This window comes from Drosophila bipectinata, chromosome 3R (genome assembly GCF_030179905.1).
Source record: "Drosophila bipectinata strain 14024-0381.07 chromosome 3R, DbipHiC1v2, whole genome shotgun sequence".
Lineage (NCBI taxonomy): Eukaryota > Metazoa > Arthropoda > Insecta > Diptera > Drosophilidae > Drosophila > Drosophila bipectinata.
This window is the reverse complement of record NC_091739.1, coordinates 25,124,275-25,147,888: the sequence shown is the minus strand read 5'-3', so window position 1 is coordinate 25,147,888 and position 23,614 is coordinate 25,124,275. Positions and strand designations below refer to the sequence as shown.

The following is a 23,614-nucleotide window of genomic DNA, read 5'->3' as shown; positions in this document are numbered from 1 at the left end:
CTAAAACGAAATCTCAAGAAACCAAAAATATAAATCTAAAACCCAAATATATGTACTTGGTAATAGTAGTTTAATATTAAAAACAAAGTAAAACCAAATAAATTAAAATTAATTAGTGTGCGATAGTTAAAACAAATTTATCAAATCGAAAAAAAAACCAAACCGTTTCAAAAAATTATTCAACACCATTGATGTTTCAAAAAAGATCATGAGATTTGTAAGGATAATTGCTTAAAAACCAAATATTACGATTATCAATGTGTTATTGAAAAAACATCGTATTGTAACTATTTAAATTTAATTGAACTAAAACGTGGAAAAATAAAATTGGTCTATAATGAAAAATATATCGACTTATTTCTTCTGGATCTTTAAAACGATTTATCGTTTATTATCGAGCCCCCATCACAGTCCCATTATCCTCCCGAATAAAAACTCCATTATTGTGGTAATTGTAAAAAATGCAATACAATCTTTTTTGTTTTTGTTTTTGTTTCTTTTGTATTTAAATCATAAAAACAATTTTACGATGTATCAGATTTGCTTTTGTTTTGTATATGTATGGTGTATAGCCTATTAGTTGTTTTTTGTAATGCCTGATTATGCTATATAGATGCAAAACACATGTAAGCGAAATAATTAATTCCATTTTATATACATACTTGAAAGCAAAATTAAATAAACTAATTTATGTATGTATTTTTTATTTTGTTGCAGCTTTTCTGTAGTATCTGTTCGTTTCAGTTTACTTGATCAGTGGACACCGTGGCAGAAGGAGGAGGATGTGGAGCAGGTCAAAAACGCCTAATTGATAGATGCTGCTACTGCAATCGCTTACTTTCACAAACAATCTGATCCCTATTTTCCTACTTCTTCGAGGGTTTACTGTCCAGAACCGGTGTGATTGTCTTTCCTCCGAAGATTTGGCCCCAACCAATTAAACTGAAAGGAGATTTTATTAGTTTTTAGATTAGTTCAGTTATAAAATCGCTGCCAACTCACCGCCAATGGTTCTCCACACGCCTGCTGAGGGCAATCTTCTCGCCCTTCTCCGTACACACAGGCGTCGTGAGCACAATCTTGGCCAGATCACCCTTGGTGGCCGAAATACGTCCTCCGGTGCTCAAGGATCCAATGTTCACCAGCAGGATCTCGTTCTTCTGCAGCTTCTCCACGCGCGCTCCCTTCTTGTCGCCATCCGTGCGGACGCCCAGCAGACGACGCAGAAGGTAGTACGAAATCTCGAGCTCCTGGTAGATGTCCGGCAGCTGGCCAACGGCACCCAGTACCTGACCAACAAGACGATCGGCACGGCATAGCGTTGGATCGATCTTGGTTCCAACACCGATCAGACCGCCGGGCACGGCGTACTGCAGCTCATTCTGTTCGGCAAACAGCGAGACGATGCGCGAGAAGATTGGTCGGCAGGTGATGTTGCCATCGCTGTCCTTGGTAACCACACCGGGACGAACCTCGATTTCCTGGCCCACTTTCAGGACACCGCTCAGAATGGAGCCACCGGCAACACCGCCCTTCAAATCCTGAACCTCACAGCCGGGCTTGTTCACGTCGAAGGATCGGATGACAATCAATCGAGGCGGGGCGTTGAAGTCGCGCTGCGGCACAGGAATCTTGTTCACAATGTACTCGCACAGCACATCGATGTTGTACTTGAGCTGCGCGGATATCGGAATAATCGGTGCTCCCTCGGCCACAGTTCCTTGAACAAACTTCGTGATCTCCTCGTACTGCTCCTTCGCCTGACTCTCTTTGATTAGATCGATCTTATTCTGCAGGATCAGGATCTGTTTCAGTTTCATAATCTCAATGGCAGCCAAATGCTCAGAGGTTTGCGGTTGTGGACAGGATTCATTGCCTGTAAAGGGGAAGAGATGTTATTTATAATCAAAATTATAATCAAAAATTTTTATTGGATACTGACCAGCAATGAGGAGTAGGGCAGCATCCATCACAGCGGCTCCGTTCAACATAGTTGCCATGAGAATGTCGTGACCAGGGCAATCGACGAAGCTGACGTGACGCACAAGCCTGAAGTTGCCGGAGCAGGCGGGACGAGTACAGGGCAAGCTGTCGTCCTTGCTGGACGCATCCGAAACGAAACTGGCCGGTCGTGGGCACTTGGGGTTGTCGCACTTGTAAATTTTGGCATTGGCGTATCCTGAAATCGTGTAAGGCAACCATTAAAGACACTATATCCTTTTTAGCCTTACGCTATTTTATTATTTTATAATTATGACTATAATTAAGTCTTAAATTTATTAAGAAAAATAACTTCCATAGTCTCCCAGCATTTCAAGGACTTGAGGGAAAAAAAAACTCTTATAGTTGTCAAAATAATTATATTTATTGTGAAATTTGTGTCAAGTAATTGTACAATTAACAGCCCATCGTAAACGAGGCTTAAACACAACTACAACCTAATCCAATAATAATCCAAATGAAGTATTTAAAATCGTAAAATATACAGAAATTGTCTTACTTAATCAACTAGTAATGACTGCTATATAATTAAAATAAGCAGGTGGCAGTGCAAATAAGCAATAAATAATTAAAATGTTTGCCAATACCTCGATGTTATATTTGCTTACACAATACATAAGAATTGAAAAAAAAAACGCGGATGCTCTCCGTAAAAATGGAAAAGGATCTCAATCCGATTTGAATCTAAAACAGGACCTTTCGGCAATTCGCTGCCCCGCAACGACACTCGACACGCACCGCCGTCGATAGGTTTTCGTAGGGCAGATCCTCGTTATCAGCACGGATATAGTCAAAGCTCAGCTCCTCGCCAGCCTTGATCGGGCGCAGAGTGAAGAAGACGAGGTGCGGCAGCGCCACATTCAAATGCTCAATCCAGCAGGGGAAGACGGCCAGATTGGGGTCACACGAGTGGTTGATAAAATGCGAAATGTTGCCATAGTTGGCTGCATCGATTGTGTATTCGCTCTCCTGCGCGGTATTGTAGTCCAAATCGAAGAGGTACGTCCGTCCCCGGTCGTCATAGGCCTTGCCGCGCTCGTTCGCCTCGTCGCTGGTGATTATCTCACCGATGTACTCGCAAACGAACTCTCCTTTGCGCAGAGCTTGTGGCGTTTTCACACCCCATCCGCTGCCGTTGCTAGTTTTGAATAAAACCAATGGCATCTGCCGCCCGTGCTGGACCAGCCGATTGGAGCAAGTGGCATCACAGGAGCAGCGGCTATTGCACTCGTATATGGCACTGCCGGGACGCAATCGCAGTCGTCGCGTACTCCGTTCGTATGCGAAGAGTTCACCGGCCATGCGGGCACAGCACTTTGTGGACGCGGCACACTCTTCGGCTCCGTTTTCCCCCAAGCACTTGCAGCCCAGAAGTCCGTCCTCCGGCTTGGGCACACCCTCGCAAATAATGTTCTTTTGAATGTAGGTAAAACTACTGTCTATGGTCTCGAGATCTACATTATTCTCAACTTTGATGGGCGGCGATGGCTCCTCCACAGAGTTCATTCGTTCCTCGAACTTTGCGAGATCCGATAACTGCTGGCGACGGGCAAAATGACACCTCTTGAGCTGCATAGACCGGAGAGCCCGTTCGCCGATCTTCTGCGGCTCCTTTTGGCTGCGACTGCTAGCCGCCCTGTATTGGGCCAAAAGGATGAGGTCTATCTGCAGTGGCAGGGATTCGTAGGCATCTACCTCGGCCACATTTATTTTGTCCATCAAGGGAATGTCCTCTAGCTGCTCCTCCAGTTCGCTTGTAATCTGAGCTATGTACTTCTCGTAGAGCTGGAGCTGCCTATCCACAAACTCCTCGAGTTGGGCGCAATCAGCCACGTTCTCGAAGCTTTCCCAAGTGTTGTTGCTGGCATCGTAGCCTAGCCATTTAACAAAGAAAACAGGCTTGTATTGAACCACCTCGACGACTTCAATGCGCTCGACAACATATTCGCCCTTTGGCGGCTTCTTCACCACCAGTCCCTGGTTGTTTTTCGATCTCTTAGCGCTCGCAGTTGAAATGTGGACCCCACTGCTACGACGGCGCTTGAGACCAGTAGAGGATCCCTTGTCGGCTGGGTGTGTGATGTCTTGGTCTTCGCATCCAATGGCACTGCCATAGCCGCTGCTGTGGCTCGGACTGAGAGAGGTTTGACTGCTGCTTCGGCGATTGGTCCTTTTGTCGGCGTGAGCTTGAGGTGCTGGCATGGAACAGAGACGGCGCAGGCGGCTGTGGCGTCGTCTCTCGGCCAGGTGCCGCAGACGTGATAGCTGCTGGATTTCATACTGCTGGCGGTGGTGCTTGGATTGCAACAGTTTTTGAATCTTTTTTTCGCTTAAGCGTTCTGCAAATGACAATTTTTTGTTATGTTTGGATCGCGGATTTTGGGCGATTGGTTGTGTGGTTTTTGTGGACGCGTCGCAAACGAAGTAAACGAAAAAAACCGGCCGAAAATGGGAAAAAGAAGAAAAAGATGTGCAATTAATTAAATTGCTGGATTATCAATTGTATCAATCAAAATAAATAACGATTTCAAGACTAAGAATACAGAAAGAGGAGATCTTAATACAAGACTTTTAGTTGTTTTTTATTTATTTTTTATTCTACTAAGGCGACGACACACCTTGGAAGACAAGGCAACGCATTCTAATCCAGCAATTTAAGTACAAAAGATACAATAGTTAACGAACGAGAGTAATGTCATTCGCAGAACGCTTTTTCAGGACTGTGCAGATTACCAGCAGCGACAGAAAGCTCTTAGATGGAGTTGCAGTGGGAAACAGCTCCACTATGTGCCGTCGCCAGTACAGGATTCAGTTCTTAAGCAGAGGAATAATGGGGAAGTCATGAGCACAGGAAGAACTAGCTTCGGTGGTCCGAAGTCGCGGGAGCTGGTACCTTGCCATGGGCTAAATACTAAATAAATATTAGAAGACAATGATACACAGGTTACAGGTTCTTTAAGGGATACAGGATGCTGGGAAAGATCGACGTACGGCTAACTTAGAGTTGAGTTACAATTACATACAAATAACGACTAGCATGAATGCATAAATGGAAGCCCACTTACCGAGCTTGATTGTGATGTTCCGCTCCAGCTCATTTTTAAAACGCACCGTTTGTACGCCCGAGATAGCCTTCACCACCGTGGATTTACCGTGGGCTACATGACCGATGGTGCCAATGTTGATGGTGGCCTGCCGCGAGATCACCTCCGGCGAGAGAGGCGTTAAGTTGCCGATCTCCTGCAAGTACAAAATTAAAGTACTCATTTAGATATTGTATCTTTCATCTTTATTGCAACCCAACGTTTGGCGACAGTAGAGAAAGAAGTATTTGCAACATCCTAATACTATTTAACATTATACTCTTTCAAAAATTGCTGTTTATTTACCAACGCCACGCCTCCCGCGTAAACATGCCGCCTTAAATGCATGAGTCTCTGTGCAAATGTACGTTCGGGTGTGTATAGGAAAGCCGTGGATTTTGAGGTTAGAATGCCAGCTGAATTGCATCAGCCAGATAGATGGCAACTGTTGAGCCGATTTGCTGAAACTGAGCACCCCGAGAGATCTCACTGCCTACCTATATGCATGTGCAACTCATATGCATAGCAGAACCCCTGGGAAAACCACCTAGGGCCAAAATTTTGCGCCACGTGCTGCATTTTCACGGGGTTTTAGGGCGACAACAATATGTTGTTTGCCCTGGCGAAGGCTATGTAATATCAGGACTGCTTTTGAATCAAAGAGGCCTGCTGGACTAGAAAAAGATTGCCCGGCTTGCTGGGCGCGTCCTTCCCTTCGCGCCCCGCTGTGTTCCTAAGAAGCGGCATTATAGTGACGACGCGTACACTTTCACACACGGAAGAAAAAACAGGCGTCGTCCGGCGATGATCTTTTCGGGTGCTTACCAAGTTGCTGAGATCCTGCTTCTGCAGGTTTCTGTTAACACCGATTTGAGCTTCAGCGGTGGCCATGTTTTTAATGTTTTTAAAAACGATGCGTATATAAAATTATAAAATTAATTTTCAGCTATTGCAGCTCGGCATCAAGTCTCGTACGCGCGTGTTGTAAAGGGCCGAATACGCGGCCAGTGTTGGCTAGCCGCCGTCGACTCAGCAATCGATAGCTAGCGCATCGGTAAGAATCCTAACGTGCTTATCGCCTTACTTCCTTCTCTAGCACCGCAACGCAAGTGAGATATTAAAAATCCGCTTCTGCTCAACTGTACCGCCGTTTTTTGGTAAATATCTCATTAAGTACACCGGAAAAGCGCCGAAGAGCAGAGCAGAATGTCGAGCGTGCCAAAGCGAGCCAAACTGGACGGCGCCCCCGCCGATGGAAACACAGCGGCCTCAGCATCCGCCGCCGCCGGCAACAACGAGGAGGAGTCGGAGGCGCTGGAGCAGATCGATGCCTGCCAAAATGAGATCGACGCGCTCAACGAAAAGGCCAGCGAGGAGATCCTCAAGGTGGAGCAGAAATACAACAAACTGAGGAAGCCTTGCTACGAAAAGCGTAGCGAGCTGGTCAAGCGGATCCCCAACTTCTGGGTGACCTCGGTGAGTAGTCCATCTTGGTTTCGGGCCATGATTTGCATTTCCCGAATCTAGAGAGCTGACTTATCGAATGTGTTTCGCACAGTCCCATAGTAGTATTATGCATGGCTGGAAAATTTAATTGATTTTATCCTAAACACACATGTACAGGAAATTTTTCTCTATTCGAAAATGTTTTTTCCTTTTTCATCTACCGCGATGCCGCTTTTTCTCCCCCTTTTTCGCATTTTCCAAGCAAAGCGTGTGCGAGTTATCGATATTCGGCCTGGAAAAGGGCGCACTAATTGCTACAACAGCCAATTCAAACTAAGCTTAAATAAGTTTTTAATACTGCATTAACTTAAGAAACTCCCAAAATAAAATAAATGTAGTGGGACACCTTTGGAAACCATAAAAACTAGCGAAAGTCCTATCGATAGGGTTGCAAAAACTGTAGAAGAGAGCGTCCGATTAGGCCTTTCCACATCATCGTGCTAATTTAACTTCCACCTTTGCAGTTCATCAACCACCCGCAAGTGTCTGGCATTCTGGATGAGGAGGAGGAAGAGTGCCTGCACGCTCTTAACAAATTGGAGGTGGAGGAGTTTGAGGACATTAAATCTGGCTACCGTATCAATTTCCACTTTGACGAGAATCCTTACTTCGAAAACAAGGTCCTCACCAAAGAGTTCCACCTTAATTCAGCGGGTAAGTACTCTAGATGCAATATTTGATAATCTCTTACTGATAAGAAAATACAATTGTTTAGCGGCTTCTGAAAACGGTGATTGGCCTGCATCTACAAGCACACCTATCAACTGGAAGGAGGGTAAAAACCTGCTCAAACAACTGCTGACGAAACCTTATGTCAACAAGAAAAAGCGTCATTCCGAGTACAAGACCTTCTTCGACTGGTTTTCGGACAATACGGATCCCGTTAACGACGAGATCGCAGAACTGATAAAGGACGACCTTTGGCCAAATCCACTGCAGTATTATCTGGTACCTGATATTGAGGTGGAGCCCGAGGACGAAGAGGACAATGATGACAATGAAGAGGAAACTTTTGAAGACGAGGACGGAGAAGACGGCGATGGTGACGAAGACGATGAGGATGAAGGTAAGAAACTAAGGTTTACGTTTCGCATATTTGTATAACAATGAATTCTTTTTTAGATGACAAGTAAACTACCAACAGCAGGCGCATAACTGCAATTTACTCCCAAACGAATGCCCAAAGTGTTTCAACCACTTGCAACTATAGTTCACCGGGTGGTTATGCAGCTTATACATATTCACATCCATTGCAGAAAGTTTTAGGTTTCGCTTTAAGAAAAAAAGTCGTATTTTCAACGAAATGAAGAAGTGAACCACCATGAAAGAATTTTTAAGCAAAAATAAAAAAAAAAGACTTAAATCGAATCTCACACTCCGTTTATCGTTTTATTCGAAAGGACATAATACATATTTTAAAAGGGGTTTTTCATGATTATTTTTCCGCTTTTACATCAATCGATAGTGTACACCCAGCCCTGTTTATCGGTATATCGGTGTGATCGAAATTTATTCTGAGTGGTGTAACCCTGGTCACAGCTGCGATTTCTAGCTGAAAAATTTTTGGAACGATGGCCTCCGTTAACAGATTGGCAATTTTGGTAAGATTAAGGCAAATAATACAATGAAATTGGGTTGAGCCATAGCCGCGCAAGTATCTTACAAATGCGGTACCATAGAAAGTTCCTTTGGCTTCTTGACATGCCGTCTGGAATTATCTAACGCATTTTCTTGGTTATGTAATTTTTGCCCACTTTAACCCACACAATTATTTTTTGTTATTATTTATTTATAAATACCTACTTCCACAGAGCCGCTCTCTCAGCTCCGCTGCCTCCACGGCACCGGTGAAGCCGCCAGTCCAGGTGTTCGGATTGGAGGGTCGCTATGCCAGCGCCTTGTACTCTGCTGCTTCTAAGCTGAACCAGCTGGATCAGGTGGAAAAGGATCTTACTGCTTTGCAGACCACCATTAAGGGTGACAAGAAGCTGCGCGAGTATGTGACCAGCCCCATCATCAACAAGAAGGTCATGGCCACCGCTTTGAAGCAAGCTTCCGAAAAACTGAGCTTCGCCCCGGCCACTGGCAATCTGCTCGGTCTCCTGGCCGACAACGGTCGCCTCAAGAAATTGGACACCGTGATCAACGCCTACAAGACCATCATGGCTGCCCACCGTGGTGAGGTCGTTTGCGAGGTGGTCTCCGCCAAGCCATTGGATGCCTCCCAGAACAAGCAGCTCGAGGCTGCCCTCAAGGTGAGAAAACAGTAAAACTATCGCGAAAAGGATGTTAACTGAAACAACTGTCCACATATACTTTCCTTCATAATTTCCGTACAATGAATTAAATCTACTTATTTTTCAGTCTTTCCTGAAGGGCAACCAGTCCCTGAAGATCACCTCCCGTGTGGATCCCAGCATCATTGGTGGTCTGATCGTGTCCATTGGCGACAAGTACGTGGACATGAGCATTGCCAGCAAGGTGAAGCTGTACACAGATGTTATTCAGTCAGCTGCCTAGACGATAGGATTAGCTCTTGATTTGTGGATATTTCAAACTAAAAGTTTGATATTGGAGTTCAAGCGGTAATTGCGAATAAACTACATCTTTCCCTTAGAAAAATAACGAAATGCTTATGGACTTTATTTAATGGACTATGTAGTAATTATCACCCCTTGAAAAGTGCATTATCGTTGCACTGCAATTGGGCCACCTTTGCCTGGATGGTCTGCTGCAACGCGTTGTGCTGCTGCAGCAGAGTGTCCAGCTCATTGATGCGGGCTTTCTGCAGTTCCAGTACCTTAGTGAAGTTCGCTGTAGCCTCGGCGTTCATCCAGTTTGAACCTATTTCAGGAATTCCTTTGTGGGTTTCTTTGCTCGAAATGGAAGGTTGTGGTCCTTCAACAAACTGACTAGTCGATTCCGGTGCCTCGCAGCTGCAATTGTTTTCTGGTTGACAATCCATTTCTCCATCCTCCAGTACCAAAACATTGGCACATGCTTCATTCTCGTTATTTGCGTTTTCTTTTGGATCCGATGTTGCTGCACGACACACTCGGTAGCTTGGCAAGTCTACCGGAGGGAAAACAGCCCGTTCGTCGCTATCCGTCAAGTCCGACTCCTGCACAAGGATCTCGGGAGCCGGAGCTGACGAACGAAACGTACTAGGACAGCAGCACGAGTCATAATCATTCCGGGAACCAGGCATTAGAAGAACGTTGATGGCATTGTTTTTTTGCCTACTGGCCGCGTAACCGGGAAACCCCTTGGACTGCGCAAAACTGGACCCAAAGCCCAATGAGTCTGGAGCATGTCCACATGGCTCGCAATAGCAATTAGTCGCAGTCGTCTGGCTGCTGCATTCGTTTTTGGCTGCAACTTTTGGATTTTGCATGCAGAACGGGACCTGAATTTCTTTGTCAGTTTTATCTTTGTTCTTTGGCTGGATGATTACGCAAACTTGACAACTTTTTGTTCTGTGAGGATCTTGGGAATTGGGAGGACCGAATGGCTGTTGGTTTTGCCTTTGGGAGTTGTGAAAGTTCTGCATTTGCTGGCCTATACTCGGAGGAACATTTTGTGAAACATTCCTTGAAGTTGGCTGTCCCCTGAAGGGCATTTGGTTGCCTCTGCCGGGTATCTCTTCATCGCAGGCGCAAGAACACTGATCCTGTGTAGATTTCCTTTGAGTCGTACGAGATGCGTTTGATTTAACAGATAGGTTTTCTTTCCGGCTGCGCTTCGATGCGGAGGCTTTAGGTGTCAATGCTTTGTTCGATTTCGATGACTGTTTCTCCTCCTTGCTGGAACCGCGATTGGGACACTTGCAGATTATGCTTCTAGCTTGGGTCTGAATTTCCTCGATTGCCCTTGCGTTTGTGGGATACGGACAGCAACATGGTCGGTTTAATGGTGGACATTTCATCCTTCGATCTTCCGAGTTATCCGGCTGGCCTTTGCCGTATCCTTTCAAGGAGTCGGTATCCTTGGGCTGAAGCAATATGGGAGGCGTTTTTTTGTCCGACATCCCTTTACGGGCTCTGCAATTATCGCACCTACATTCTTTTCTTTTGCCTTGGCTTGCATTTTCCTGAATATTGCTGCTTGAGACAAATAATTCAGTCGCTGGGGAAAATTGGATGTTGAGTCGTCGATCTATAGAATTTCGGGAATCTTGAGGAGGCATGCCACCGGTGCTTCTTTTTTGGCAATTTTCTAGATCCGAACTGGACGAATGCTCCACGTCCAAATGGGAGGAGCAAACGCAGCCGTGGCGACACAACGACTCTGGCTCCACATTAAAAGAATTCATGTTGACCAGGCTCTGCCAGCGACGGGCCTCTGAGAGGTTGCGCGGGTAGACAAAATGCTCACTAGGCTCACGGCCACAGATTATACAACGACGATGCATTTTCAAGGGGACAACAATAATAGTGGGACGTTCACGATCAAATTTTGAATTTAGTTTCATTGGTGTGCATGTTCCAAAACATTTTATGGAATGATTTTATTTTGAAGAATTACTTTTCAGTTTAGAAGTTAACAAAAAGAACTAGACCGTTTTGAATACTGCGTTTTACCTTTATGATAAAAGTGTAATACCCTCTGGAAGGGTATGAAAAGAAACTCTAAAAAGTAACGAGTAGCCAGATTGAATCGAAAACTTTTCTGCAGCCCTGAAGTTTTTGAGCTGCGCTCGCGATCAACTTCGATAGACAAGAATCGAGATCCCTTATTTAATACTAAAAACTTATTCACTTTTGGTATTTAAAAGCGTAACGGCGAGGCGCGCATAGTTGGTATATTGTCAGACAGCTTTCACGGTCACACGGTGCAGGAGAGTGTCTGTTTTTGAAACTGTTTCGTTTAAAAATAGTAAATGCAACGAACTTTGGCGTGCTGTACAGCTCCACTCTTTATGACTAAGCTAGCCAGCTGAACAATGAGTCTGCAGAACACAACATGGGTTACGGAAAACACCCCCATGGATGCCACGAATCGTGGTGACCTGGAAAAGATTTTGGCCATGGTTGTCCTTGGATTGGGAAGTTTTGGTTCGGGCATATTACCCGCCTTTATTTCGGAACGGAATCGTTTGCGATTTCCATTATTTACCTCGCTTCTCCTGTGTTTCGGTGCCGGCATTCTGCTAGCCACCGCTTTGGTGCACATTCTTCCAGAGGTAAGCTTGGCATTAGCTTTCATATGCTGACTATTGAAATTCAATTATTGCTTTATCTGATAATGCAACAGGTGCGCGAGCAAATGAACTCGAATTTTGCTGAAGTGGCTATGTGCGGAGGATTCTTCATTATATATTTTATAGATGAGTTCATACACTACTTTTTCGGCGAGGCAATTCATCACGACCATTCACATTCAAATCCTGAACCGGCTGTTCCCAGCAATCGAAACGGCTATGGAGCAGTGGGTGAACGGGCGCCTTTGTTATCAACGGACCAAGATTCTACAGCTCACTCTCATGAACAGTAAATGACTTTGATTTTGAAGATACGCCCTAAAATCTGTAATTAATTTATGATTTGCTTGAGCAGCCATCATGATCATGATCACCCGCACTCCTCATCCGGTTGCGATGACGCCACCGTTGAGGACGCCAATGCCCGCATTTGCCATACGAGCCACACCGAACCATGCGTCCAGTCGATGACGGGCACTCTGGGACTCTTTGTTGCCCTCTCCCTGCATTCGGCCATCGAGGGCCTTGCGATCGGCGTACAAAATTCGTCCACAAAGGTCGGTCTTTGCCTTGGCATAGTAGTCAGCTACTAGGCGCGCAATCTTAATCAAATATTACGGCAAACAAATGTTGCTGGCTTAGTCTAAATAGATAACCCCAATCTGCTTTGTCTTGTTTTAGGTTCTATTTCTATTAGGGGCAGTAGCATGCCACAAGTTCGTTATGGGCTTTTGTCTGGGTCTCGAGTTCCGCTCCAACCCACAGACGAGTTTTCGCGCCCAGCTAGCCGGCATTTCGGTTTTTGCGGCCGGAGCGGTATGCGGAATTGCACTGGGTATGCTTATCGTGGATGTGCCGTCTGGTTGGTCCACTAAAACACTGCCCATAATCCAAGCACTGGCGGGGGGAACGCTCTTCTACGTCACTGTCTGTGAAGTGATACCGCGGGAAAAGGCGCGCTGGCACACAACCCCATCGAGACGCTGGGCCGGATTTGCGCAGTTCGCGACTGTGCTCGCCGGCTTCGCCACCATGTGCATCATAAACTTTTATCTTTCTGGTGGGTAACATCATATTTTCCTTTTGGAAAACTAAACCCTATTATCTTTAATTGCTTTTAGATGAATAATTGGAGTTTGGTGTGTGGATCTTCTGTGATGTGACCCAAGTGTGCCTTTTTTACACCTTTATGTTCCATCCTGTTTAGGTTATTATTATGTTTTGGCAGCTGTGTTATGTTTCATAATAATGTTCAATGAATCTTGTTTTAATCCAAATGTCCTCCACCCTAGGCAGGTGCTGTTTATATAAGAGAATAAGTAAATACATTTTTAAAACAAACATCCTTTTTTTCTACATTTATATTTTTCTTTCTCCAAAGTATTTTTAATTTTTTATATTTAATAATCTTATACCCTAAGCTGGTAATCAAAAAATTGGGCTCCTTTTTTGTATGCGCTTTTGATTCCTATATTAAACCAATCATTAAAAATCAATCATTGACTTAACTGTCGCTTGCTTGCATCAGGCCTTGTTTTAACCAATTAAAACAACATCTATGTAACTACATATACCTATATGTATGCATGTAAATAGGCATCGAAGTATGCTATATATATACGTATTTATATATATTTATTTTATATAAGAGGTTTATCTAAAAGTGAAATGTTGGTTGCTTGCCGTGTTAGTTGTGAGGATGAAAATTTAGCGCAATATCGAATAATTTGGTCTCTGATCTCTCATTTAAGGTGGCCGCGACTTCCTTCTCGGGTTATTTCTGAATAGCCGCGCAACAAGGGTTGGGTGGTGGGGAATTTACAATTATATGAGACGTGCAGATTAGATCTTATACACTTAAACCTGTGCATACGCATATCTTATCATCTTTCATCTTCATTAACAATTTAATTTACAATAGAAACCGAAAATTCTTTCTCCGCTGGTCTCCGCACTCACACATTAGAACATAAATAAATCTAGCAATTATAGTTCCTCCTTCGCTGCCGCACTCACACCATTCTCATCCTCATCCTCCTCGTCGTCGACCCATTCGCTAATGAGACTCTTCACTTTATCAGTAGCAGGTGCGTGTTCCGTTTCAACTTTTTCCGTTGTCGTCGCTTCCGGTTTCTCAGCTTCTGGTATTTCCGTTTCAGATTCCAAAGGTATCTTTGTCTCTTCCGCTTTGGATTCGTCCTTGTCTTCTGAAGGCTTTTCTGCCTCGGACTCATCCACATCCATGGCAATGGGCTGATCGGCTGGCATTTGTGTAGCAGGCACCAAATCTTCTTCCGCCGCTTCAGTTGACACATCGGCCGACGTTGGTTCTACCTCTGGAGCATTAAGTGCATCTGGCTCGTCCTCGGCTTTTTCCGCGCCTGCTATTAATTCATCCAGAAGCTCCTTTCGAATATTCTCGGCTTCCAGGTGTACATCATCCTCCCCTTCAGCGGCTGCAACAGCTGCAGGTGCCTCCGGTTCAGCTTCGGGAAGGCTAGGGTCAGATATAGGGACCTCCTCCTTGATAAATTCTTCCTGCTCAGTGTCAACACCATCTTCCTCTTTTATTTGGACATCCGGTACTTCCGTGGACTTAGTTTCGGGCGCCGCATCCGAATCTACTTCCATTTTATTCGACTGGCTGTTTGTAGTGGCGGTTGATTGAATTTCTTCCTCTACCGGCTCGTCGCTGGGTTTCGCCGACGCTTGTTCCTCGGAACTTTTGTGCATAGATTGCAGGGCCAGGTCAATGTCATCTTCCTCATCATCAGCAGTTTGACTTTCGGTTGGTTCCGACTCTTTGGTGGCCAATTCGCTAGCAAGCTCTGCAGTGGCGGGCTTGTCGTCTACATCGTCCTCGTTCTCATCCTCTGTCCAGTCGCCCGTTAGCTCCTTAAGCTTTTCACTTATGTCATCTCGGGATTTTTCCAATTTGGGCTGTAAAAAGATGTCGGTTAAATAACGATTTTTGTTAGCAATATTATTTAAAAACTTTACCTCCTTAGTTGTCTGTTCCTCGGATTCGGCAATCAGGTTCTCTGCCCACTCCAGGTTATCAATTGACTCCTTGCTCTCGTCAGCAGTGCTTTTCTTTCCGCTTTCCACAGAGTCCGCGGCCGCTAGCTCGCTGTATATCTGGCTGTCGTCGTACTCTTCCTCTGTGCCAGCAAGTGACTTTTCATCTGTCTCCGGCTTCACCTGCTCAGCTTCTGGCTCGCTAAGGACCATTACCACGCCGCCCGCGGCCGCACCCGCCTGTTGTTGGTTGAGCTGAGATAGAATCTCTTTCCTTTGCTCTTCCGTTAGCTCCACTTCGTTGCCGTCAGCTCCAACGAATTTAACCTCCTGCTGCACCTGCTCCACCTCTTGATGCACTGTAATGGCACTTGTGGCCGGCAGACTGATGTCCGATAGAATGCGAACCTTGCCCGACTGTTCTGGCTCCTCTTCCGTTTCGGGTGCCTCACCATCCTCGTCCTCCTCTCCTTGCGAGCCGAGGAACTCCTCGTCCGTTTCATCAATAATTCCATCTTCTAAGGCCTGCGTCTTGTGGTAACTCTTCATATGCCGGTACAGTTGCAACTCCTGCTCGAACACTTTGTTGCAGTAGATGCACTGCTGCTTGTTGTCGTCTGTATGCGCCTCGTTGATGTGCGCCTCCAGCTCAGGCTTGGTGGAGTACGACTGGTTGCACAAAGCGCATTCGGGGAAGGTGTACAGCTGCGACTTGACCTGGTGCTCCGTGTACATATGGAAGTGCAGCTCCCTGTTGTTGCTTGACCGCCAACCGCAATGTTCGCACAGCGCTGAATCGATGGTTTCTTTGTGCGTGTTGATCAAATGGCGGCGGAAGCCCCGATACGACGGAATGCTTATCGGACGTCCATTAACCCCGCACCTGAGGCACAGCCAGGGACCTAATTTAAACAATTTTTATTATTCAATTCTAGCTGAGATTATGCCGAATTCTACAAATTTTACTCACCAGTGGTGTTCTCAGCTCCCTGGGCGATCAATGCATGCATGGTTTTGCTATCGATTCGACGCTTCTGCCCGCCAGCAACGTTTGCGCCAGAATTCGCCTGAGAAATATTCGTCTGTGTCGAAGCCACAGGCGATTTCTGCTGTGTAACGGACGCTTTTTGTTGGGATGTTATCAGAGGGGTGTTCTTATCCGACTTGAAGGATACGTGTAGCTTTTTGTGTGGCGAAGTCGATGTTGCAGCCGTCCCTGACGGAACAGGGGACGCACGTTTCACGGATGTCGGAGTAGACTTTTCGGCTGATGGAGTTGGCGCAGTGTTGGGCATTATTTTCAGCTTTATGTTCTTGTGGCCCTTGACAATGTGTGGGTACTGTCGCAGAACTTCGGCAATGATCTTGGTGTGGTTCAACTTTGCGTTGGAGGAATCCTTTACAATTATTGTGGGTGTTTGACTGGGCGAGTCCTGCTTTAGAATAATGGTAGTTGTGCCATGTTCTAGTTGTGTTTGTGTGCCTTGTGGTAATACCAGTGATGTTGATTGTTGTTTGGACGTAGAAGGCTGTGGAGGCACATCGTCATCGTCGTCGTCAGCATGCACATCATCGAAGATCATACCGCCGTCGTAATCCGTATCGTGATCACCGTATTCTGCAGCTATTTGTTTACGCATTCGTTGCTGCTCGGCGAATTCCTTGACCTCCTCGAGGCTGGGCTTCTTTGAGGGCGGTGACAGCAGACTGGTCTGAGCTGGCCGCTTATTGTTGTTGTATCCTTTACGCAGCTGTTCGAATGGCGATGTGGGTTCCTGCTTGATGATAGTTGTCTCGGCGTACTGAGTGCGATTGTTGGTGGCGCCAGAAGTGCGGATAATGGTGTTGCCAGTGGGCCCACGCTGGGTGTTTGCTCGCAGGGTTGTTGATGTGTTTCCCACCGTAGTAACTCCCCGATTTGGCGAGGGACCTAAAACACGCTGCTGGGGAGGGCCGGAGTTGACAGGTATAGTGCGACGTCGAATGCCCTTGGGACTCGGTGGCTAAAATGATGTTATTATTCCCTTAATCTTCAAAGGAAATAAGTGTACTTACCCTTTGCTGGCGGTTCACATTCTCCATAGTCCTCCTATGTGCCTCCAGAAGTTTTAGCAGAACCGTCATGTTCATCTCTTTTGCTGTGCGCAACAGTTTGCCGTACATCTTCAACTCAAACTCGAGGGTGCCCGTGTACATGAAGTTCACGATGGGCACCACCACATCCGCCTGGAACTCGTTCGGCATGATCAGGGCATCGTCCACAATGTCGCACGTTTGCTCTAGGACATTAAAGTAATCCGTGCAGGCGCTGAGCACAAGCCGATGCACCTTGAGCTGTGAGTTATCCCGAAACTGGAGCGTCAGGTCGCAGTAATCCGTTTTGTTAAAGAAGTTCTGGAGCTTCTGGAGAAAAAAGACGCCCCAGTTGTCCACCTTCACCGACTTGACTTCTCCCATCTTGTATCCGATGTCCTGTGAGAGATGTGTCCTTGGCAAGTACTGGTGTTTCTATTTCCCTCCCCGTTGTTTTTCGGCTGCTCTAGCTTGTGGGCGCAACTGTACTCCGGAGACGGAAAAGGCGAATTAGGACACGCCGAATGGAAAATCCAAAAAAAGAAGCAACACAAAAACAATTAGTTGGTTATGAGAAACGGCCGCCGTTGGGGTTTGAATGGGTTTGGTGCTTGGGCGGGCGTCAATTGATTTTCAACTGATTTCGGTTATTTTTGCTCTGCCGCCACGGCGCGAAATGCACTCGCATATATCGATATACGATATATGTACGGGTGTGAGTGTTTGTGCTCGCAACAGCGTGTAGGTGTGTATGTTATGCGCGTCGTCAGGTTTTCGGTTATTATTCATTTGATCTTCTTAAATGTCAATAAACCATTCATAGTTCACTCCATTTTCACTAAATCATCCTTTTAGAGATAGCAATTGTTCACGTTGTTTTGGCGCCTCCCCTACATCACACAGGCTCTGCGTTTTCGGTACACTCTATTTCACATCGGCTTTTGCAGGACCAGCCATTGGTTCGATCGTGCGAGGAATAAACTAATTCTCCTCCCAACGGGCACTTATACTCTGAATACCTACATTTCTCCCTAATTCTCACTATTTTGCCGGACTAGTTTTCAGTTTGCTCTCCGAATATCTTCTTCTTCAAAAAAATATGGCTGCCCGTTTTCTATTCTATTAGCGTGACAAGGTTGCGTCTGCGGGCTATCGATAGAATATCGATTAGACAGGATATCGTCAGAAGGTGTCGCAAATTGGGTAATGCTGGGTTTTTAATATTAATAATAATATAATTATGCATTTAGAATAATATAAGTAAAGTCTCTTCTTATCTAAAGCGACTAGTTATAAAATATATAAAAAACAAACCTTCGTCACTTGAATCGCTGACGACACTATTACCTTTGTCAAATTAAAATTCGCCACCTTCTTACAACCAAAACAAAGGGGTTATCAACCACGAGATTTCCGAAAGGAGGCTGTTTTTTTTTTGAAATTCCTATAATTAATTCGTCATAATGAGTGGACGACATAAGGGAAAAGGCAAGAGGGGCGGCGGTCCCTACCGGAACGTTAAATCTAATCATAACTGTGCCCGCAGTTTCGCCCAGCAGGAAAATGAGCTGGCTAGTAATTCAAGCTCTGATTCTGAATCCTCGGAGGAAGGAGCCTCCAAGAGTGATCTTGGACAGCCGCCAGAGTTTGCGGTGGCCATGTGGGACCTGAATCATTGCGACCCAAAGAAGTGTTCCGGCAGAAAACTGGCTCGTTTAGGATTGATTGCAAATCTGCGCCTAGGACAGAAATTCCCAGGCCTCGTTCTGTCTCCTGTTGGTCAACTTTGCGTTAGTCCTCTGGACAAAGAGATAGTTGCTGCATCTGGAGTAGCGGTAATCGATTGTTCATGGGCCAAGCTGGACGAGACTCCCTTTGGCAGGATGCGAAGCCCACATCCGCGGCTGCTTCCCTTCCTGGTGGCCGCCAACCCAATTAATTATGGGAAACCCTGCAAGCTCAGCTGCGTGGAGGCCATTGCAGCCACCCTGTTCATATGCGGCTTCACAGAGGAGGCTCGCTGGTACTTGGGAAAGTTTTCTTGGGGTCATGCCTTCCTGGAGCTGAACGACAAGCTTCTTAATGCATACGCATCCTGCAAGAGCAGCGATGACATTCTCAAGGTCCAAAACGAATATCTGGAACAGGAGCAAAAGGAGCGGAACAAACCGCGGGACTTGCGCGACTTTTATCCCACCAGCAGCAGTGATAGTAGTAGTAGCGAAGAAGAAAGCGAAGATGAGGCCAAAACTAAGCCGAATAATTAATCTTTACAATGTGCTGACATTTTATTAGCATTACAATTAGCTTACTTTTAATCTTGTTACGCGTGTTTTAATATACAAACCAGCTGTGAAGAGCTACTATCGAGCTATTGCAAATTGTTTGGATGAAAAAGCACTTCGAATTGTTTCATCAAGTCAAAAAGAAATAGATGAGTTTGTACTGCTTATTGAGCATTTCGCACATATTCGGGGTCCACATTGATAAAGTTGCTCATGTTAAAATACATGGCACTGTTCTTCACTAGAAACTTCAGAAAATCCTGCAGATGTACGAGCAGATTTTGCATGGACTGCTGGTCCAGGGCGGAATAGCTGAGCATGGAGCCCAGACGGACAAACAGGCGTAGTAAGTGGAAAGAACCGTAAAGCTCTGAGAGAGGTGTATCCGGATGCTTTTGCATTACATCCGCGTACTGAGTGCGCTCAAACTTGTACAGTAGCTGGGAGCCCAGCATGACGTTGAAGTATTCAACAATTCCATCGAGCACGTCGTTGATGGCCACCTCCTTGCTGGCACTGGTCGACTTAACAGACTTTTTGTGCGCCAAATACTGTTCGGCAATCTGTTGAACGGTAACTTTAGCGGGCAGCTCCAGAAGCTTGTGCTCCCGCACCACGGCGTACCAATCATCAGTTAGGTAGTGTTTCAGTTCGTCCGGTATCTTTATCTTAACCTCTAGCTTGGCGGCATACGACTCCTCGCTTTCCACACACGGTGCTGGTTCGGCCGAAGGTGTCGTTGGCGGCAGCTTTTCTGTCGTCGCCACATCGCTTCCTGTGAGGGATGGCCGTTGTTCGCTCATTCGTTTCTTCTTAGGGGCCACCGGGGTGGCTGCCTCATCCTCTGTTGTGTCGGCGGCTGTCGATTCGTCTTTTTTGTCACTAGGTGTTCCGGGGCGAACAGATGCTGAGGCAGATTGTGTTGATTTTCGATTGGCCCTGCTGGTTGCTGTGGGAGTTGCACTGTTGGGGGCCGTGCTACTAGTATTAGCAGCATCCGTCTTAGTAGCGGGACCCGTGCTGGCCGTCGGCGTGCTGCTGGCGGTCGATTGCGACGTTGTGCTGTCCTTTGAAGGAGTTGATGCTCGAGATTCGATGCGTATCTGCTCCATTTTCTTCGCTTTGGCGCTTCCTGGGATGGGGAAAATGGATTAGCCATTTACAAAAGAAGTATTTTCCAATGTACGCACCCTTCTTATTGTCCTTCTTTGACCGTTCGCCGCATTGGCGGGCGAGCTCCTGACGGCGTTTAACATTGTCCTCATTGTACTTCAGAACTCGGCTCTCGGGTACCCATTCGTCCCAGCTAAAATTAGAAGTGGATTCTTGCAGATCGGTTTCTTTGCTTGAAAAATGCATACTTTTTACTCCAGCCAGCATAGTGGATGTAGTATTCAACCGGCGTCGCATCGGGTTTTGATTTCAGCACCTTTGCCTCGTAAATGAGAGGGCCATGGAAGCATAGCACTCGTTCTCCTAAAAGGCGGGAAAACTGTAAATTAAATTATTTCGGATCCGAGAGCCGGGGGCTTACCGTCCGTAAACAGAGTGTTTGCATCTGTCCCCGTACTCCAGTTTTCCACTTTAGCGGGTTTAACTTCTCCCATTTTATTGCAAAATACAAAATATTAGAGATCAGTGTGGACGTATTTCTAGGGCTGCAAGCATACCCTTATTCAAATATACTGAAAAATACTAAATTCTAATGAAAAGAACAATTGGCCTTCGTGACTTTAACGATTTTTTGTTGACGTTTATAAAAATGTTAAAATTTATTAATTATGTACAACAATTTGTCTGCCCCTTTCTATAACAAGTGTTTTTTCCTAAAGTACATTTTATCTAATGCTTTGCCGGAGTCGACAACCCTTCTTCTTCCCATGGACGTGGTCCGCGTTTGTTTTCCCAGTTTTCGATGTCCACTGACTGAATTTTGTCGTATTCCGTCTCCAGAGTTACTTCCTGACGCTTTTTCATGCTCACGCCGTACTTCTTCATTTCTTCCGGCGTTACAGGTTGCTTTTTGGCGTACTGATACCTACAGAGGTGTAAATAAACGCATCGGTTAATAGAGCCTTTGAGAAGATTTTTGAATGATATAACCTAAGATTGGAGAACTGTTGCAGTCCAAAGGATCCGGCTACCATCATAAGCAGAAAGGGAATTCCATACTTGAAGGATTTTCGTTTGCTGTAGTAGTTTAACTTGTCAATAAACGACATTGTTATGAAATTTCCACCGGTTAGTGTAGGCAGCTCTACAACTGACAGGCAGGGCTGAAGTAATTCTTGTACCAATTGTATATCGATAACAGCAATCAGCTGCTTAACGGCATTTTGAATTTCTCTATTTGGGTGAGCTTTTGGGCAACCCTTTAAATTAAATTTGGCACACTCATTGAATTCTTTGTCTTCAACTTTGTGTGGGCCAATCACATTAAGCAGCTGTTCCCAAGAATCAAAAATAGTTGCCCTTGAAGCAAATGCGAACACAAATTAAAATGCTTCACTGCTGCAGCCTGCCAAATGCGAGCAGTTTATAAGGAACAATTGCTTTCCGGCGCACGCCTAATGCATGCCCATTATTTACAAAAGGTTTGGCGATAAGTTCAAGGCAACAGTACCCGTGTCTACATCTTAAATAATTGACACTGACAATGCCGAAGAGCGCCAAAACACCGCTCACATGCACACGACATCCGATATGGGACGCCGAACGGTGCGCCGGCTCACCTTGGCCGGCTGGAAACTTTGGCAAGGCAAGTAGCTTGCAGCAAAGATTTCCTTTTAGTACCACAAGCTGCAACCAGTTCGAGTTAGCTTCATTCACAGGAGCCGGCGCAATACCGATTGGCGCCAATTGAGTCATCAAAAGCCCCCCTATTGATGATATTGGGTTGGCTTTAGCCACAAAGTCCTCAGTTTGTTTCCAGATCCATTCAAACCTTGAAACTCCCAAAAAATAATTTTAAGACAGAATTCTTATCATGCGATATATCTAGTCTAATTTTTATAATTTTTCCAGAACAAATGTTTAAAAACGGCCTAGTCGTTGATGCTTCTGAGTCGTTTGAAAAAGTATACGTTTTTTTCCAAATATGGTAGTGATTTTTCTAACAAGATTGTTCACTTGTTAAAGCCATGCCGAGTGCCGTATTCGCACATATAAATATAATCATATACATGTACTGATCTTATTGGCGTATATTTTGGAATTATGAAAACTTTGGTTTTCCATAACAAACACATGTCAACAGCTTTGGCGGCCATGATTTTGTTTTCGTATTTAGCAAGTTGCTCAGACTGTTGTGTTTTTACAATGTTTTCTCAAGGGTCTTTCTCATGCGTAATGTAGATACATAGTATAGATTCGATACATTTTTTGTCTCTTTATGTTTTTAAACTGGATTTTTTTTTTAAATATAAATATATATTGATCTAATTTTCTGTTTCAGGGCTTTTTGTTTTGAATGAAAACAATTACGTCATTCAGTGGGTGTTGATAGATTTAAATATAACTCTTTCCGAAAAAAATAAACTCTTCACAATGTTTAAAAAAACAAAGAAAAAAACAGGAACAGATATGATATCAAATATATCTATATATCTATCTATATTTTTACCTACTGGATGCAATCTTGACTTTTATATATAATATTATTTAGTTTCAGGTTCAATTCGGAGAAAATAACGTTAATGTTACTTCAAATATCTAATTTTTATGTTTCTATATAGTTTTTCTTTTAGCTTTTAAAGAGTGATAACTTCCATAACAATTATTCAATACTCTTCATATTTTAAACTTTATTTCCTTTGTAAGTTTCCTTTAAAAAAAAAGGTTTCAAAAACAGAGACTACAATTATCCCTTTAAATGAAATAATCGTGATTAATGGGCTTTGTTAGTATCGAATTTATATCTATTTTCATCTCCCAGTATCGACTCGATCTCGACTGGTACCATGAGGAAACAGCATTTAAACGATTTTCACGTTTTGCATTTAACATGATGTGATTCATGGATACGTTTTCTTCAGATGCAGTTACAAAAAAGTCGACTTTCGGATGTGACTTTTTTGATTGCCAGAAATATGTTTTCCGTTTACAGACATGACGTTGAGAAATCTATAGAAATCTCTTAAAATATATGGAACAGAAAAAATAATAATCTGTAGACCTATGGTGTATATACGTAAGTGAAACAAGATTTTTTGGCATATCAATAACTGAAAATTAAAAATAGAAACCGAGGAAAAAACAAAACAAAACGATCCACAAATCACACACACCATTATATTTGGATCAGAGAAATTCTTGTCTTTGTGTTGGAGAAATTTTGCAATGGTGCGAAATACTGGGCTAGCAAAGCTCTTCAAAATACAGGGAAATATTCAAAAATAGGCTCTACGTATATTGTTTGATTCCAATTTTTCGATACCCATACACCTTTG

The 23,614-nt window shown here is 44.6% G+C and overlaps 9 protein-coding genes across 10 annotated transcripts; 4 read left to right on the top strand and 5 right to left on the bottom strand.

Moving 5' to 3' along the window:
* Nucleotides 1-440: 440 nt before the first annotated feature.
* LOC108122090 (eukaryotic translation initiation factor 2 subunit 3) lies at nucleotides 441-6,103 on the bottom strand. Of its 2 annotated transcripts, XM_017236586.3 has the most exons (5): nucleotides 5,910-6,082; nucleotides 5,067-5,241; nucleotides 1,943-2,179; nucleotides 1,003-1,876; nucleotides 441-942 (listed from the first exon to the last, which is right to left on the bottom strand). In XM_017236586.3, the coding sequence occupies exons 1-5, from the start codon at nucleotides 5,973-5,975 to the stop codon at nucleotides 867-869; spliced, it is 1,428 nt and encodes a 475-aa protein (XP_017092075.1). In that variant the 5' UTR covers nucleotides 5,976-6,082; the 3' UTR covers nucleotides 441-866. The 2 variants fall into 2 exon arrangements, with proteins under 2 accessions (XP_017092075.1, XP_017092074.2); XM_017236585.3 differs by lacking the exons at nucleotides 441-942; nucleotides 1,003-1,876; nucleotides 1,943-2,179 and adding an exon at nucleotides 2,347-4,340 and having other exon boundaries at nucleotides 5,910-6,103.
* A 55-nt stretch (nucleotides 6,104-6,158) lies between these two features.
* Set (NAP domain-containing protein SET) lies at nucleotides 6,159-7,958 on the top strand. The gene is made up of 4 exons (XM_017236587.3): nucleotides 6,159-6,560; nucleotides 7,055-7,244; nucleotides 7,306-7,656; nucleotides 7,713-7,958. Exons 1-4 carry the CDS (start codon nucleotides 6,291-6,293, stop codon nucleotides 7,721-7,723), a joined length of 822 nt encoding a protein of 273 aa, XP_017092076.2. The 5' UTR covers nucleotides 6,159-6,290; the 3' UTR covers nucleotides 7,724-7,958.
* Nucleotides 7,959-8,032: 74 nt separating this feature from the next.
* On the top strand, nucleotides 8,033-9,220 carry ATPsynO (ATP synthase subunit O, mitochondrial). The gene is made up of 3 exons (XM_017236485.3): nucleotides 8,033-8,191; nucleotides 8,402-8,845; nucleotides 8,955-9,220. The coding sequence occupies exons 1-3, from the start codon at nucleotides 8,162-8,164 to the stop codon at nucleotides 9,108-9,110; spliced, it is 630 nt and encodes a 209-aa protein (XP_017091974.1). The 5' UTR covers nucleotides 8,033-8,161; the 3' UTR covers nucleotides 9,111-9,220.
* On the bottom strand, nucleotides 9,204-11,100 carry LOC108122038 (uncharacterized). Its single transcript, XM_017236481.3, has one exon. The coding sequence runs from the start codon at nucleotides 11,059-11,061 to the stop codon at nucleotides 9,259-9,261; it is 1,803 nt and encodes a 600-aa protein (XP_017091970.2). The 5' UTR covers nucleotides 11,062-11,100; the 3' UTR covers nucleotides 9,204-9,258.
* Nucleotides 11,101-11,365: 265 nt separating this feature from the next.
* Nucleotides 11,366-13,131, top strand: Zip88E (Zinc/iron regulated transporter-related protein 88E). Its single transcript, XM_017236483.3, has 5 exons — nucleotides 11,366-11,772; nucleotides 11,844-12,079; nucleotides 12,146-12,347; nucleotides 12,472-12,850; nucleotides 12,912-13,131. The coding sequence occupies exons 1-5, from the start codon at nucleotides 11,533-11,535 to the stop codon at nucleotides 12,917-12,919; spliced, it is 1,065 nt and encodes a 354-aa protein (XP_017091972.2). The 5' UTR covers nucleotides 11,366-11,532; the 3' UTR covers nucleotides 12,920-13,131.
* A 264-nt stretch (nucleotides 13,132-13,395) lies between these two features.
* On the bottom strand, nucleotides 13,396-18,009 carry Cp190 (centrosome-associated zinc finger protein CP190). Its single transcript, XM_017236479.3, has 5 exons — nucleotides 17,905-18,009; nucleotides 16,864-17,364; nucleotides 15,779-16,811; nucleotides 14,791-15,710; nucleotides 13,396-14,730 (listed from the first exon to the last, which is right to left on the bottom strand). Exons 2-5 carry the CDS (start codon nucleotides 17,263-17,265, stop codon nucleotides 13,777-13,779), a joined length of 3,309 nt encoding a protein of 1,102 aa, XP_017091968.2. The 5' UTR covers nucleotides 17,266-17,364; nucleotides 17,905-18,009; the 3' UTR covers nucleotides 13,396-13,776.
* An 8-nt stretch (nucleotides 18,010-18,017) lies between these two features.
* On the top strand, nucleotides 18,018-19,251 carry LOC108122041 (18S rRNA aminocarboxypropyltransferase). The gene has a single exon (XM_017236484.3). It carries the CDS (start codon nucleotides 18,345-18,347, stop codon nucleotides 19,146-19,148), a length of 804 nt encoding a protein of 267 aa, XP_017091973.1. The 5' UTR covers nucleotides 18,018-18,344; the 3' UTR covers nucleotides 19,149-19,251.
* On the bottom strand, nucleotides 19,145-20,858 carry MRG15 (MORF-related gene 15). Its single transcript, XM_017236482.3, has 4 exons — nucleotides 20,701-20,858; nucleotides 20,528-20,642; nucleotides 20,357-20,472; nucleotides 19,145-20,298 (listed from the first exon to the last, which is right to left on the bottom strand). The coding sequence occupies exons 1-4, from the start codon at nucleotides 20,771-20,773 to the stop codon at nucleotides 19,331-19,333; spliced, it is 1,272 nt and encodes a 423-aa protein (XP_017091971.2). The 5' UTR covers nucleotides 20,774-20,858; the 3' UTR covers nucleotides 19,145-19,330.
* Nucleotides 20,859-20,910: 52 nt separating this feature from the next.
* l(3)neo43 (cytochrome c oxidase assembly protein COX16 homolog l(3)neo43) lies at nucleotides 20,911-21,471 on the bottom strand. The gene is made up of 2 exons (XM_017236166.3): nucleotides 21,270-21,471; nucleotides 20,911-21,204 (listed from the first exon to the last, which is right to left on the bottom strand). The coding sequence occupies exons 1-2, from the start codon at nucleotides 21,386-21,388 to the stop codon at nucleotides 21,009-21,011; spliced, it is 315 nt and encodes a 104-aa protein (XP_017091655.2). The 5' UTR covers nucleotides 21,389-21,471; the 3' UTR covers nucleotides 20,911-21,008.
* Nucleotides 21,472-23,614: the final 2,143 nt, after the last annotated feature.